This window comes from Saccopteryx bilineata, chromosome 3 (genome assembly GCF_036850765.1).
Source record: "Saccopteryx bilineata isolate mSacBil1 chromosome 3, mSacBil1_pri_phased_curated, whole genome shotgun sequence".
NCBI classification, from domain to species: Eukaryota; Metazoa; Chordata; class Mammalia; order Chiroptera; family Emballonuridae; genus Saccopteryx; species Saccopteryx bilineata.
Genome location: NC_089492.1, coordinates 196384956 through 196401201, shown reverse-complemented (window position 1 = coordinate 196401201; position 16246 = coordinate 196384956). Strand labels below are relative to the sequence as shown.

General features: G+C 42.7%; 1 protein-coding gene across 6 annotated transcripts in view; it reads right to left on the bottom strand.

Annotated features, from left to right (window-relative positions):
• The window catches only part of LOC136330915 (serpin B6-like), an 81341-nt gene that overhangs the window by 31880 nt on the left and 33215 nt on the right, over window positions 1-16246 (bottom strand). The window contains exon 1 of one of the 6 annotated variants that reach the window (XM_066268515.1): window positions 10342-10488. The exons of 2 other annotated variants lie outside the window; for them this stretch is intronic. Coding sequence is in view for 1 of the 4 variants with exons in the window: in XM_066268514.1 (XP_066124611.1) it covers window positions 10036-10088 (53 nt within the window). In the remaining 3 variants the exon portion in view is untranslated. Of the gene's footprint in view, window positions 1-9983; window positions 10006-10035; window positions 10185-10341; window positions 10489-16246 lie in introns of those variants that run through there. 3 more of the 6 variants (XM_066268514.1, XM_066268520.1, XM_066268516.1) reach the window with 3 other exon arrangements.

Here is a 16246-nt window from a genome sequence, read left to right as displayed (position 1 = left end):
CAGCAGCCAACATCATTGACGAAATATTAGAGGTACTTCTCTTCTTTCCCGACCAGGGACATGATACAGACATGTGTTATCTGATACTTGTGTAGCTTTGTTTCAATAGCTCTGGCAAAGGCAAATAGAACTCATGAAACAATGAGAAGAAAAGTTATCAGAAATAGGCCCTGGCTGGTTTACTCAGTGGTAGAGCATCAGCCCAGCATGTGAAAGTCCTGGGTTCAATTCCCAGTCAGGGCACACAGAAGTGACCATCTGCTTCTACCCCCTCCTCTCCCCTTTCTCTCTCTCTTTCAAGCACATTGGTCCTGGGCGCTGAGGATGGCTCTCTGGAGCCTCTGCCTCAGGCACTAAAAATAGCTCAGTTGCAAGCATCAGCCCCTGATGGGCAGAGAGCATCAGCCCCAGATGGGGTCACCAGGTGAATCCTTGTTGGGCATATAACAGGAGTTTATCTCCCCTCCTCTCAAATTAAAAAAAAATTATCAGAAATAAGACAAAATAAAGATAACTAGCAAATACGTGATAGTCCACTTGAAAAGCAGCCAAAAGCAATAAACTATTCTGAGAACGGAGTAAAATGGGCTCCAAAAAGAATTTATTTAAAAAAAAAAAGATAAACTAAAGGAAAATAGCTAATAATTATTTTTTTAAGTGTTTCAATTTCAGAAATAATAATTAATACACTTTTCTGAGCATATCCTATGAACTAGTTCCTATGTTAGCACTTTCCCTAAAAGATCCTTACAACCCTAGGAGGCAGGATGAGAACTGATATTGGACAAAGGAACTGAGTCTTAATACTTCAAGTGTCTTGTCCCTGCAGTCACAGGACTACTAGTCACATAGCATGGGTTAGAAACCAGGTCGATGTAACTCTGGAGTTCACTCTCAATCACTATGGCACACAGCCTTCTCAGAGAGACAGAGAGAGTTGGAAAGCAAATTAAAGATACCTTTTTAAAACATGAGCTTTGTAAGTTCCAATACTGACAAAGTAAAATAGGTATTCCTTCTTATACTGTGCAAATGATGCTATAAATTGGTATACCAATACTTCCCAAGTATAATTTGGGATTATGTAAAAAATAAAAGCAAAGGAAGAGTATGTTATGAAAACATTTATACCATCTGAACAAAATACTTCACCATGGGGAATTTCACTAAAGGTGTAACACTCAGGTACTGATAAAAAATACTGTTAGAGTAGGCAGCTAGGAATTAACAAAAGAGTCCAAGGGAGTCAGACTGGCTGGGCCTGACTGAGTTTGGAAATTACACATCATTAGGCTTAAATCTGAAAGTTAGAACTTCAGAGACCCCAGGGAATAGGGGAATCCTTGCAAAGAGGATTAATACCCCTATTCACTGCTGTAGGGAGCAGCTTTTCGACCTCTCCTGGGAGTAACTGGCCCAGTACGGAGGATTACCAGTTAAAGGGTAAAAAAAGGCAGGGGGCCCTGGCCGGTTGGCTCAGCGGTAGAGCGTTGGCCTGGCGTGCGGGGGAGCCGGGTTCGATTCCCAGCCAGGGCACATAGGAGAAGTGCCCATCTGCTTCTCCATCCCTCCCCCTCTCCTTCCTCTCTGTCTCTCTCTTCCCCTCCCGCAGCTGAGGCTCCACTGGAGCAAAGGATGGCCCGGGAGCTGGGGATGGCTCCTTGGCCTCTGCCCCAGGCGCTAGAGTGGTTCTGGTCGCGACAGAGTAACGCCCCGGATGGGCAGAGCATCGCCCCCTGGTGGGTGTGCCAGTGGATCCCGGTCGGGTGCCTGCAGGAGTCTGTCTGACTGCCTCCCCGTTTCCAGCTTCAGAAAAATACAAAAGAAAAAAAAAAGGCAGGGGAAATTCCCTTGCTAGGCACAAGCACAGTAGAAGCTATGTAATATGATGCAGGGGTAGGTAAACACATGACTAGTACAAACCAGATGATGCAAAACTCTGGGGCATGTGCAGTCGGAGCCAAAACAGTGATGTAAGGGGGTGGAGTATATCTTGGGGAAACCTAGGTTAAGGATTGGATTTAATAAGGGTGTAGAACCCCAAAAGATCCAGGATCCAGGAGAGGGGATTAGTTGAGGGGAGATCCCACACAAGCCCAGAAAAACTCAGGAATTAGCTTGGGTTGTCTGAAAGCAAGCCTACTCATTCCCCAAAACCAAGAAAATATATGGTGGATTATCAGGAATCTCCAAGCAGTTGCTACTAGAGCCGGTCCACCCTCTATATCCCTGAGGGCCTCTTATTTCCCTTCACCCCAATAGGTCTTGCCACTGTGCTTAAACTTCTCCCACACGTGTGCTCTTTGAAATGCCTTTTCTCCAGACATAACAAGAACCCATTTTCACTGGCAACAATACTAAGCACAAAAACAACTAGTCATCTCTTGCCATATAGCAGTTCACTTTTTGTAGTCTCACTGTATCGCTGATTTTAAAACTGTATATATCTAATTTTGTATGGCAGATTTTTCGCTATATTTTGCAGTATATAGGTATTTTTATATATTATTTTAATTTTTTGTCAGTAAAATAAGCATTTTCTAGCCTAAAAAATTGAAAACAATATAAAAAATATAAGTATCTTAATTAAAGCATATTAAAAGGATATTAAATCAAAATAAAATACGTAGTGTACAGCAGATGAGTAGACCAAGACTCAGAGGGATGGAAAATGCAGCTGTAGCCGCTTCCACTTGAGCTAGTTTGCCCAGGTGAGATTGTACACGGCACACTATTGGCTGATGGACGGGAGGCGACCAACCAGAGCACTGCGTTCTGCATCTGGGGCACTGACTGGGTCAGCGATCGTAGCCTTAAAATATAAATAATAAAATACAAGGTCTCTACTTCGCAGATTTTTGCCTATCGTGGGAGGTTCTGTAACCTAACTCCCACGATAGACGAGGGACCACTGTATTAAGTACTTCATAAACTACAGAAAAAAAAATCTCGGAAATGCCACAAAACAGAAAACCATTTAGATTTCGTCACATTCATGACAGGATGTTAATGGAGATATTAACGTTTAACATATTAATATCAAATCAATTTAAAATGTAAAAGAAACCATAAAAATAATTTCAATGTAAATTAAATTAGGAAGAAAAGTACATGTAAAAATTTATGACAGAATGGAAGGAAATAATGTCTACCAAATGTTTCTTGGTTATGAGTAAATTTTCATGTTTTTTTTATGTTTCTGCATTTTCACATCTTCTACAACACTCCTAATTCTTTTGGGGAGGTTGGTTGATTTTTCTTTTTATGAAATTAATATATATTCACTTGGTTTAAGGATCAGTGCCAAAAGAGATACTGCAAAGGAGAACTGGGTAACTCTTAGCCACTGGCCCTGCCCATCCCCCATCCATGGTTTTCTTTGTAACTCAGAATGCATTTCCTCTCTTTCACTTAACATTCATTTTCCTTATGTTAATATTGCTTCTCCCAACCCCTTTTCTCTAGTTTTCTAGCCACCTATGGTGACACTTCCTCAGATGTTGTTAGTCAAACTCTCTCAGTATTTTTTTTCACATGCTCAGCTATAAGGAATAGTCTACTAGCTCCCTTTTGAACTCCCAAAGTGAACCAAGGGGTTTTTATTCACAAAGAACAATTTTCATAAACAGGAAATGACATTCCTTACTAAAATATTTTATTTTAGTTAATGGTCAATTGTCTGGTGAAATTTTTTTTTCTCAAATAAAGCATACTCCTTACAGATAAGGCACACAATATACCTTCATATTCTAAGGCAGTGCTTCTCAAACTTTTTGAAGTCTGGAGCACATTTAAAATCCTACAAATACTTGTAGGCGCACTATATACAAATTTCTGAGAATATATGTTATAATAATTAAGTCAAATATTAATTTCTGAGAAATATGTTATAATAATTAAGTCAAATACTAAAGAAAAAATATAAAGTCCAAGTGTGCTTTTATGGTAATATAAACAAAAGAAATACTATAAAATTTAATTTATTCTGACATTAAAAAACATTTTTATGTTACATTTTTTGAGTTATGCTTTTTAGAATTCGTAAAAAAGGGGTTAAAAAATAAAAAAAGACAAAAAGTTATTTTATATATATATAGATACATTCTTAGTAAGATTTAGTAAATTCAGCAGGTCCCTGTGCAAATGTGTTAAGTTTTTTCATTCTTGTGTTTATAAGAAACATGAGCCTGATATGTCCTAGCGATTTCTTCAATGTTTGGTCATATATTTGAAAGGCAAACTCTCATTTCCTCATCAATACATTAAAGAATTCCTCTCTTTTTACTCTTAATTGTGTTGAGTGCAGAAAACCCCCACCATACATATATCATCTTAACTTTACACCAAACAAAGGATAGAAGAAACTTGCCTCCAGTCTTTCTGGGGAACATGGGGGCAGTGTAAACAATCCAGCACCACAGCTTAACAGCCTTTTGCAACCTAATCAGGCAAGTGAGGTGGGGGTTGGGCAGACTGTCAGCTTACAGCCAATTCTCCACACCTCTGTGCCCCCAAAATCTAAACTCCAAAAACCCTGTTGGTTTTTTGGTCCCCAACAGGCACCTATTTCTCTGGAATACCATAGGGCGCACCTGGAAATCTTCTAGGCCAGGGTGCACCAGTGCTCCCTGGAGCACACTTTGAGAACCACTGTCCTTAGGTGATAGTAATGCTTATTTGGGGATCATTGCACTGTCCCAGCTGCTTCAGGGGCCCAGCACTCATTGATAGCCAAGGGCATTCTAGTAGATTAGGGAAGTTTTGAGTTTCCAATTCCTCCTCCTTGAAGATTTTACAAGGTCTCCACCAAACACTAAGTTGCAGTGTTGCCCTGGCCAGATTGTCTGGTTGGTTAAGAGTATCGTCCTGAAGCACAAAGATTGCCAGTTTGATCCCCGGTCAGGGCATGTATAGGAACAGATCATTGTTCCTGGTTCTCTCTCCCTCTCTCACCTTTCCTCCCTCTAAAAATCAATAAGCAAAAGAAAAAAAATTCAGTATCTTGTAATGTGGTGTCTTTCCTAAAAATGAAGTACTATTTGAGCTTTCCTCTGTTGGTGTGTATAACGTGGTTATATATAAGGTCTACTGGAAAGTTCTGTCCATTTTTAGAATAAAACAAAATACAAATTTTTCTTACTGTCAATAAACTTTATTAAATAATACAAATGCCATTATTATTAATGATTTCTTGCCAGTGTGAGGGCAATTTGTATATCCCCCCTTTTTTTTTTTTTTTTTTTTTTTTTACAGAGGCAGAAATAGACAGGGACAGACAGACAGGAACGGAGAGAGATGAGAAGCATCAATCATCAGTTTCTCGTTGTGCGTTGCGACTTAGTTGTTCATTGATTGCTTTCTCACATGTGCCTTGACCATGGGCCTTCAGCAGACCGAGTAACCCCCTGCTGGAGCCAGCAACCTTGGGTCCAAGCTGGTGAGCTGTTTGCTCAAGCCAGATGAGCCCGCGCTCAAGCTGGCGACCTCGGGGTCTCGAACCTGGGTCCTTCTGCATCCCAGTCCGATGCTCTATCCACTGCGCCAACACCTGGTCAGGCTGTATATCCCATTTTTTAAAAAAATGTTTTATCTTTTGATGCGAAAAATTGAACCAGTGCTTGTTTGATATCTTCTTCATTTTTGAATTTTTTGCCCTTCAAAAAAATTTTTTAAGGACAAAAACAAGTGATAGTTGGAGGGTGCTAAGTCCGGGGAATATGGTGGATGCGACAGACATGCTTCTGTAGCATTTCTTTCTTATTGAAATTTGTAAAAATTACAGTGGCGTAAATTAACTTTATCAGTAGCCATGGGTACACTATCACTTCACACATAAGACTAACGTGAATCAACTTTTAGTTAATTTGCTACGTCAGTATGTATACATTAAGTGATAAAAATAGAGAGGCACACATGCGCCAAATAAACATGTGCTTACGTGTCAAAACTTGTGATAGAAACGAACAGAACTTTCCGGTAGACCTTATAATTCGGCTATAACTCTTTCAGTTTAATTTTTAGGGCTTTAGGATAGTTTGTATAATGACTGTAATTGTTAGCTCAGGAAACTAGAATAACCAAACTTTTTACATTAGTGAAATTCTTTTGTGCCTTTTTTTTTTTCTCTTTGAGAGAGCATGAGAGAGGCAAGAGGGAAAGAGGGTGAAAAGCATCAACTCATAGCTGCTTTCACTTTAGTTGTGCATTGAGTGCTTTCAAGAGATGGAGAAGAGAGAGTGAGAAGCATCAACTTGTAATTGCTTTCACCTTAGTTATACATTAATTACTTCTCATGGGTGTCTTGACTGGGGCCCCACCAGTGTCCCCTTGTTCAAGCCAGTACCCTTTGGAATAGTGTGGACAATCCCCTACTCAAGCCAACAACCTTGTGCTGACGAGCCCACGCTCAGAGCCAGCAACCTCAGGGTTTTGAACCAGTGACCTCAGCGTTCTGGGTAGACAATTTATCTACTGCGCCATCACCAGTCAGGCCTTTTGTGCCTTTTTAAAGCATATCTTGTTTGCCTCATCTGAATTTATTGATAGGCTCATGGCTTTTTACAAATAATATATTTCAATTAGCTGATGTTTATTTTCTCCTTGGTTCTCAAATTGTCATAATTTGACACTGGCATGGTGGAGGTTCTCTTTAAATTAATCTCAAGATGTTGATCTCAAACATCCTTGCATTACAGCAACAGCAAGGTCTTACACACTCATTTTGAATTTTTGTCCAGCCCAAAGACACAAGGTACCAGCCTCTCTCCAAGTTTCTTTTCACAGAGGAGTTGAAAGTACAAGACCTGAAACCCTGAGGAATGTATGAGTTTTGGTGCTGTTTTTGGACCACCCCAGTGACAAAGCTGGACAGAGGTTGCCTTTCTCACATTACCTAATACATCAGGGGTCTCAAACTCAACTCAGCATGTGGGCCGCAGAGCAAGATCACAGCCGTTCAACGGGCCGCACTAGGTCTACAAAGGCAACTGTTACGCAACACTTTTCTCACTGCAGTTGAAAACAAAAAAAAATCAGTACAATAAGCACAATCGTACATGCAGTTTACTCAGTGTCACAAAACGACCAGAAACTGTAGTTCGCATCACAACTGCTGTTAACTAAGCTAATATCTAGCTAGGATGCTAGAGAAATGAAAAATACAAGTAGGCCCCTAGGCTTACTTAATTTTATCCAAAATATTTTGAACTTCATGGATTAGTCTGCGGGCCGCACAAAATTGATCGGCGGGCCGGGAGTTTGAGGCCCCTGTAATACATCATGCTATTGAGAGGAACCAAAGTTTTGCCACCCCAAAAATATGCCTTTTGGCATATTGATTTTAAGCTGGTTATTAAGAAACAACTCAGAAAGAATGTTTCACCTTTCCCCTTTCCTGCCTATAGGAATTCAGATATAAAAAACCCAGTTAAAGAAAGGGAGCATCACTTTAGCATCAAAAAATCAACTAAGGGAAGAAATCCAAGTCTATTCATTGGCCTCACATAAAGAGCCTTAAAAAAAAATTTATTCACAAGCATAAAAACTGGGTATGAAGGTTTAATTAGTGAACAATTTTATATATGCATGTGTGCATGTGTGTATGTATGTATATATAAGTCTAACAAATCTCTCCTAGTACCATTTTTCCCCTATAGCACTACTAATGACTTTGAGCAGTTAATATTCATAACTGATTTTAGTCAATTGATTAAGTCTTAAATAAAACTTTTTTAAGGTGCCACTAATTGTGCCTCTTGCCTTCTGGATTAACGATGTCTTAATTTCCCACAAAATTGAACCATTTCAAGATTGGTTTAATGGAGACTGGGGTTCCTGCTTTGTCCCTACCTTTGTTTTCTGGCACTGTGTGTGCACACACTTGCTTAACTTCTCTGAGCAGCAGTCACCTAATGTTTTAACAGGGTATGATTCTACTTTATAGGTTTACTATGAACATTAAATAAGTTAATGGCTGGCACAGAGTAGGTAGTCCATAAATGGTGGGTAAATTATACCCAAGAAAATAAATTCTTCTTTCCTCTGATATCTAGGCATACCCTCAGGTCCAAAAACATGGGAATGTAAGGTATGTGATCTTCCCCACGTCATACAACATACGCTGGTGTGATAGAGGGTGTTTTTAGTATAAACCTGCAATTTTCAACATCTTGCATCTTATGGCACACATAAACTAATTACCAAAATTCTAAGTACAACAAAAATATATTTATTGCCAATCTGACCAAAAAAATAACAGTAATTACCTACACTTTTTCCTCCAAAGTGACTTTTTAAAAAATCAGGTGCCTATACTTGTATATAGGGATTTCTGGTACCAAGAATTACCCAATCAAACACAATCTTATTTTGCCAAGTGACCAGTAAGATGAAAAACTCTATTATACAACCTATATATTTATGATTCAAGACAGATCATTCACATGAATGGCTGTTGTTCTGTTTGCTGTTGCCACTTTTTTGACATTCAAAGAAAAAAGCGGTCAGTGCCCCTTGTTAAACAGTCAAGTATTACATGTTTTAAAATTTTTTGTGGCACACCAGTTGAAAATCGCTGATATAAACAGATGAGAATGGTGATTCCACTCATTCTAACAGCACTCTACTGTTACTGGCCAAAGTTAACTCTTAATATGCTGAATTGTAATGAAATGCCTTGGATGGGAATTGGCCTCATATAAATTTAAATACTTAAGTCATCTGACCCCACGTATGACTACAATTTCACCCTTTCTCTCTGTGTTGGCACAAAGTGAAGGATGTAATTACTCAGTGATCATGAAATACTGGGACACACCCCATAATACAGATAACAGCGGTCATTCATGTTATCACGGTACACATTACATGACCCCAGCAATACAACACCGTAAGACTTGAGTCCATTTCACATCAAACACACAGCGGAGGAAGCAAGCAGCCTAAACTCGTATCCCTACCTTCAGGTACAACTGGGGCCCAGCACTGACCCAGCTGCCCTAGCCTCTGCGTATTCCCGGCAGCATTTGAATTTGCTTTTCTAGACCTCTCATTTCCGAAACTGAGCTTGGAGCGGAAGAGAAGGAGGAAAAAGTAGCTTAAGTGCCAGTTACACCTAGCACCACAATCCGCAAGTGCCAGTAAGTGTTTCCACGTCTTCTCAGTCCTTAAGACACCAAATTGTAAGGATCAAGAAAAGATCAAATTGTTAGATTCAGGAAAGTGTGCTGGGATTGCCAGAGTGTAGACGCAGAGACAGGGAGGTAAGGATAAGGGACCCTGTAAGGCTAAGAACAAAGGAAGACAAGTTTGCATTCCATTGGTTAGAGACCCTTATCAGAAGTTTATGTTTGAAGTTCGCCAATGAGCTAGACCCAGCCCCTGTTGCTATGCTGTGTGCAATTCCCTTAGCGAATAGGTAACCGCTACTTTTGCTTCTGTATTATGCTTGCTTACTTAGGATATATATAAGGAACTAGCTGTAAGCGCCAGGCGCGATTCCCATTTACAGCTCCTACTGAGTACAGTGTCTCTGGATACCAGGGAATTCGCCGCTGCGCAGGTGAAACTGGCCAATAAAGTTACATCTATACCTCTGAAAGTCTCCGACAATTCACTAATCTAGTAATATTTTGCAAACAGTAAGTTTAACTTTAAAAAAAAATTTTAAATGGGAAGTAACAAGATCTGGAATGGTTCTCACTTTTATCTACTACGCAGGCCTGAGTCACCTCGACAGTGCTGTTTTTCCCAAGTTCCTTCCCAAGCGCAAGCCAAACCCGGTGGGCAAGACCAGTAGCCTGGAAGCCCAGAGCCGGCACCCTTGGCATGGACCCTTAGGTTTCTACCCATTCCTCCCCCAACTCTTAACCCAACCTCCCTCCCACTCACACCCCATCCTCCCACCGCCCCCACCCCGGTTCCCAACGACCGGCGCCCGGCCGCGCGCTCCCGTGGCCTCCAAGCCACGGGGTCGGCGAGGTCACCTGTGGCCGAGAACAGGCTGGGTAACCGGCGCCCACGGGGGGCGGGCGTCACCTGTGGCCGGGGGGCCGGGCGCAGCAGTGTGGGCGGCTCGGCGCCGCCCCCATACCTCCGGCCGCCTGCCCTGCGGGCGCGGGGCTGCGCGTCTCAGTCCGAACGCTGCTAGGCGTCACAGGCCTGGCCGGCGGCCAAGCCCCGCTCACCAGGCGGGGTCACTGGGCACCGCTGCGCTGCTGTGGGAAAGGGGACCCGAGGCGGGAGCCCTCCCGCACTGCCCATCCCGGACAGCCCCGGACCCGGCTGCCCCTCCCGCATGCCCTCGCCCGCCAGACCCCCGCGCGTCCCACCCCAGACACGTACCCCAGGGCCTCGGCGGAGCGACTAGGGCAGCGGAGCAGTAACTGGGGCCGGCGGAGCCACTCGGGGCCTCAAATAGCGGCGGGGCCGGAGGCGGGCGGGGCCGGAGGCGGGCGGGGCCGGGAGCGGGCGGGGTCGCGGGGTGACCAGATGTACGCAGGTGCGCTTCCACCGCAACCCCGGAGCCGGAGCAGGGCGGATCCGCTGGCTCAGGACACACTCCCGGTACGGAGAGGGCGGTGCGTCCTTTCTGGTCCTAGTTGCAGTAACCTCGCCCCCAGAGCCACCAGAGTCTAAACAAACGGAGGCCTGACTCCCGAGATTTTCAATCGGGTAGGCGGCAGTGCGCCGCCCCACCAGCGTGTTATTGTGGCTTTCTAAAACTTGTAAATTATTTCCTCCGTGGCCAGAAAAGTGCCGGCTCCTGGCACAGAGACCTGAGTTTTGGCAGTGCAGAACATAAATTTAAAACGAACAGTTCCCAAGCGATTCTCTATGTATTCAAAGACTCCAGTACTCTTCTGGCAGGTGTGAATTAGCCTCCAGGATACTGACAAATTATACAAATGCAATGAAATCCTGGCTTGCCCTTAAGTCTCATATCATTGGGGCTCCTATGGTTCGAAATTAAATTTGGTTTTCTCCTGGTAAACTGTCAAGCCAGTTCAATATGTCAGCTGAAGAATCTGCCCAAAGGTGTAAGAGATTGAAGGGATCAATAGTAATTTTTAGCAAGAATAAATTGCGGGGCCCTAGCCGGTTGATTGCTTCAGTGGTGCAGCATCGCAGGGCCTAACGATGTTCCGGTTTGATTCCTCGCCAGGGCACACAGGAGAAACGACCACCTGCTTCTCCACTTCTCTCCCTCTCCATTTCTCTCTCTCTCTCTCTCTCTCTCTCTCTCTCTCTCTCTCTCCATCTTTCCCAGCCATGGCTTCATTGATGAAGCACATCCGCCCCAAACAGCCAGAGGCTGAGGGTGGTTCAGTGGAGCCTCAGCCTCAGACACTAAAAATAGCTTTGTTGTGAGCATGGCTGCAGGTGGGCAGAACACTGGCCCCAGATTGGGGATGCTAGGTGGATCCTGGGGAGCATGCCGGAATCTATCTCCTCTCCTCTCACTTGCAAAAAGAAGAAGAAAAAAAGAATAAATAGCCTGTCTCATGAACAATATAATCTTTGCTCTATGTCTTTCCAAGGAATATAGGGAGTTGTTTTGCTCATGGGTTCCCAAGGATTCAAGATTTCAGTCAGTACCTTGGAGGCAAGGTTAACATCTATAAGGCTCTCACTGACCTGCCTCAAGCTCACATCCTGGAGGGCATTCCTGCTCACCAAATCCCGACCATCTGTGTGCTACTATGTGGCTGACTACATGCTCACTAATAAACTAACCTCTCCAAAGATATATAAACTGCCCAGTCACCCGAGGCCATGAAGGCAGTTGTTTTTCAGACCTGAGCCCTCTCCTTCTCAGGTTGCTGACAATTTGAATTAAAGGTATTCTTATACCTGCTCTCTGTCCTTGTCTCCTGTGAATTGTCTTGAAGGGCAGTGGGCAAAACAAACGCCAGCTTGTTCCATAACAGGCAGTCAGGCAATTGAGCCATCCTGAGCTAAGGAATGGGATGGAGACCTGGGACTTCAAATGGGATGAAGGCAATTTGCGGGTAGATAGGAGAGCAGAGAGCAAATGTTTGGTAATAAGATGTCCCTACCAACCTTTGCATATTGATTGAATTGTCCTAGCCTCTTTTTTAAGGTGTGTTTTTAAAGTTCTCTTTATATAAGATTTGCACATTTCATATTTATTTCATTCTTAGTTATTTTATCTTTCTGTTGATGTTATAAGTAAACATTTTTCTTCCAATATAGTTTCTAACTTTTGTTTGTATGTGAGAAAATTAGGTTATTACTCTATAACCTGATGCCTTGCTAAATTTTATATTTGTTTTAGGGATTTTTTTTTTCCCATTCTTTTAAGTTCTGCAGCTATATTATATTACTGCAAATAGAAATAGCTGAACTTTTTCTCCACTTTTCATGTCTTTGTTTCCTCTTGTTGGATTGCATTGGCTAACACCTCCAACAGAGTAAATTACTTAATCAGTTGTGCTGTTAATACTTACATAAGAAGTTATTTCTAACCTCATTCACTTTTTCTAAAAATAGGTTTAGTTGACAGGGAAACCTAGGCACAGGTGTATGATCCTGGCTGGCTTTAATTTAAATTGAACTGTTTCCAAATTATGTAATTCTAGGCTAGTAATTCTAGGGTAGTAATCTAGGTTCAGCATCCTCCTAGAAAGAGTTCTCTTAGCATAAAGTTGTTAAATACATGTTTTCCACATTTTCATAACTTAATATCCTAAAAGGCTTATGATGAAAAACAGTCAAAATCAAAAGTAATCAGGTGTTTTTAAATAAGTGATATGATAACACTCTGTTGGAGGTGTTAGCCAATGCAATCCAACAAGAGGAAACAAAGACATGAAAAGTGGAGAAAAAGTTCAGCTATTTCTATTTGCAGTAATCTTTATTATATGCGGCTTAAGTGTCTGTTTGTCGCCGATAGCTTATTGGTTGCTTGCGTAACTGTACTAGCCAATGGGGTGAAGTTGCCACGGCTGAACACAAATTGAGCGGGTCAGGGGGAAGGTGAACATTTGTTTGCATTGGCAATCATCTGTTTTACATAAAAACTACGTCTTAACGTAATTTCTTTTAAGAATGCCTCTTAGAAAATACAGCACTGAAGAGGAGAGAAAAGGAGCTAAAGCTGCACAAAAACGGCTTTCTCGACAAAAAGAAACCATTGAGCAGAGAAAGACAAGGCTTACTTCAGTCGCAGAGCAAATGTGTCTTTCTTGGCAAAATGAGACTGATGAGCATAGAGAAACAAGGCTTGCCTCAGATGCAAGACAAAAAAGCCTGTCTCGACAAAATGAGTCCCTTGAACAAAGGCAGGAGAGAAATGCAAAAAAATGACAGAGTAATGCTGACCGAAATGCAAAAAGGATTAAAACAGTTTCAAACGGAGAAACTTTAATTTTGAGCATTCCTCTGGTGACATGAATATTAAATGTGAACACTGTCAGTCCTTAAACTTCAAGTTAGAAACTAATCAATTTGACTGTGGCAAGAAAGGATTTTCTCAATGTTGCAAGTACGGAAACATTGTAGTTCCACTAATTGAGCGTCCTTGCTGCCTGCCCTGGGTAATTCAGTTTGAATTAGCAGACACCTTTGCACAAATCATTTTAATTACAATTTATAATATCTAGAACAGTGGTCATTTCGTATGAACGCTGGGCTTTCTAGTATAATATAGCTGCAGAACAGTTCTACACAACTGAAGAACTAACTACATACTCTGATCACAGTTCATGTGAAAAAGGCCTGGGGTTTTAGTCATCTATAACCAAACATGAAACACCAGTTTGATGTGGCATCATTGGAAATACTTTCAGGACATTTCCCCTATCCTTTTAGCCACTGATTTACAGAGGGGTGGAGTTTGCTAGAATTCTTTAATAAAAACCCCTTGCAAACCAGTCTCTAGAGCTACAAGTCTAAAAAGATTTTTTTTTTTTCATTTTTCTGAAGCTGGAAACAGGGAGAGACAGTCAGACAGACTCCCGCATGCGCCCAACCGGGATCCACCCGGCACGCCCACCAGGGGCGACGCTCTGCCCACCAGGGGGCGATGCTCTGCCCATCCTGGGCGTCGCCATGTTGCAACCAGAGCCATTCTAGCGCCTGGGGCAGAGGCCACAGAGCCATCCCCAGCGCCCAGGCCATCTTTGCTCCAATGGAGCCTTGGCTGCGGGAGGGGAAGAGAGAGACAGAGAGGGAAAGCGCGGCAGAGGGGTGGAGAAGCAAATGGGCGCTTCTCCTGTGTGCCCTGGCTGGGAATCGAACCCGGGTCCTCCGCACGCTAGGCCGACGCTCTACCGCTGAGCCAACCGGCCAGGGCCTAAAAAGATTTAAAGATTATCATTTCACTGCCATTCGGAGCTCTTCTGTGGGTTTTTGTTTTTCTTTTTTTAATAACATTTATTGGGATGACCTTGGTTAAGAAGATTATATAGGTTTCAAGTGTATGTTTTTTAATTATTATTCAGTGAGAGGAGGGGAGGCAGAGAAAGACTCCCTCATGCACCTTGACAGGGATCCACCTAGCAAGACTACTAGGGGCAATGCTCTGCCCATCTGGGGCTTTGCCCCGATGTCTCAGCAACCTACTTCTTCTTAGTGACCTGAGGTAAGGCCATGGAGCCATCTTCAGTGCCTGGGGCCAACTCACTCCAATTGAGCCATGGCTGCAGCAGGAGAAGGGAGAGAGACAGGACAGAGAGAGAGGTGAGAGGGGGAGGAGTGGAGAAGCAGATGGGTGCTTCTTCTGTGTGCCCTGACCAGGAATTGAACCTGGAACATTCACATTCTGGGTGGATGCTCTACCACTGAGCCAACCAGCCAGAACCACAAGTGTACATTTCTATATTACATGATCTGTATGTTGCATTGTGTGCCCACCACCGAAAGTCAAATCATATTCTGTTACCTTAGATTTGGCTTCCTTTACCTTTTATTACCCCTCAAACCCTTCCCTCCAGTAACCACCATACTGTTGTCTGTGTGTATGAGTTTCAGTTCTCCCACATTTAAGTGAAATCATATGGTTCTTAGCTTTTTCTGACTGACATTTCATTTAGCACAATATTTTTAAGGTCTATCCATATTGTCACAAATGGCAGTATTTCATCTTTTCTTATGGCTAAGTAGTATTCCATAGTATATGGACATATCTTCTTTATTCAATCCTCTATCAAAGAACCCTTTGGATGTCTCCATGTCTTGGCCACTATGAATAATGTTATAATGAGCATAGAGATATATATAAATGTTTTCAAATTTTGGGGGTAGAAACCCAGAAGAGGTGTTGCTTGGTCATGTGGTAACTCTAGTCTTAATATTTTGAGGAACTGCCATACTATTTTACATAGTGACTACCAGTTTACATTCCCACCAGCAGTGAATGAGCTTCCTTTTTCTCCACAGCTGCTCCAGCACTGCATTACCTTGTAGATAATACCCATTGTAACAGGTATGAGGTGGTATCTCGTTATAGTTTTGTTTGTTTGTTTGTTTGTTTAAGTGAGAGGAGGGGAGACAAAGAGACTCTCGCATGCACCTCAACTAGGATCCACCTGGCAATCCCCATCTAGGGCTGATTTTTAAATCAACTGAGCTATACTTAGCGCCTCAGGCCTATGCTCGGATCACCCAAGCCACTGGCTGTGAGAGGGGAAGAGGGGGGGGGGGACAGTGGGGGGAGAGAAGAAGATGGTCACTTCTCTTGTGTGCTGTGATTGGGAATCAAACCTGCAACGTCCACCTGCCAGGCTGATGCTCTATCTGCTGAGCCAACTGGCCAGGGCCTCACTGTGTTTTTCAATCTTTTTTTTTTAGTAATGATTTGTAGTTTTTTGGATTTTCAGTGTTTTTTGTCTCTTCTTCCTCATTCCTATTGTTCAGTCATTCAATATACCTTTGGTACTAATTTCCTGATCAAGAGTGTCACTCTTTCTGGGACCCAACTGCTCAACAGAGAAAAAGACAAGCAAGGATGTATCAAGAGAATGCTGCATCTCATCCACACTCAGTTTTTGTCAAGGCTCTTCAGCGTTTGGGCCTTTATTCACAGAGTGGTCAACACTGTGGCCTTGGGAGCCTCTAGCTATTTCAGTCCCAGCTGATAAGTGGAGGAGGAGAGGGCAGTGCCATAGCCGTGAGCAGTGAAAAGTGGAAGGTAAGAGTACCCCAGTCTGTTTGAAGAAGGCCACACATACCGTTGTTGCTCATTAGTGCTTGGTGATTCACTGGCATCTAATGCTTAGAAAATCCT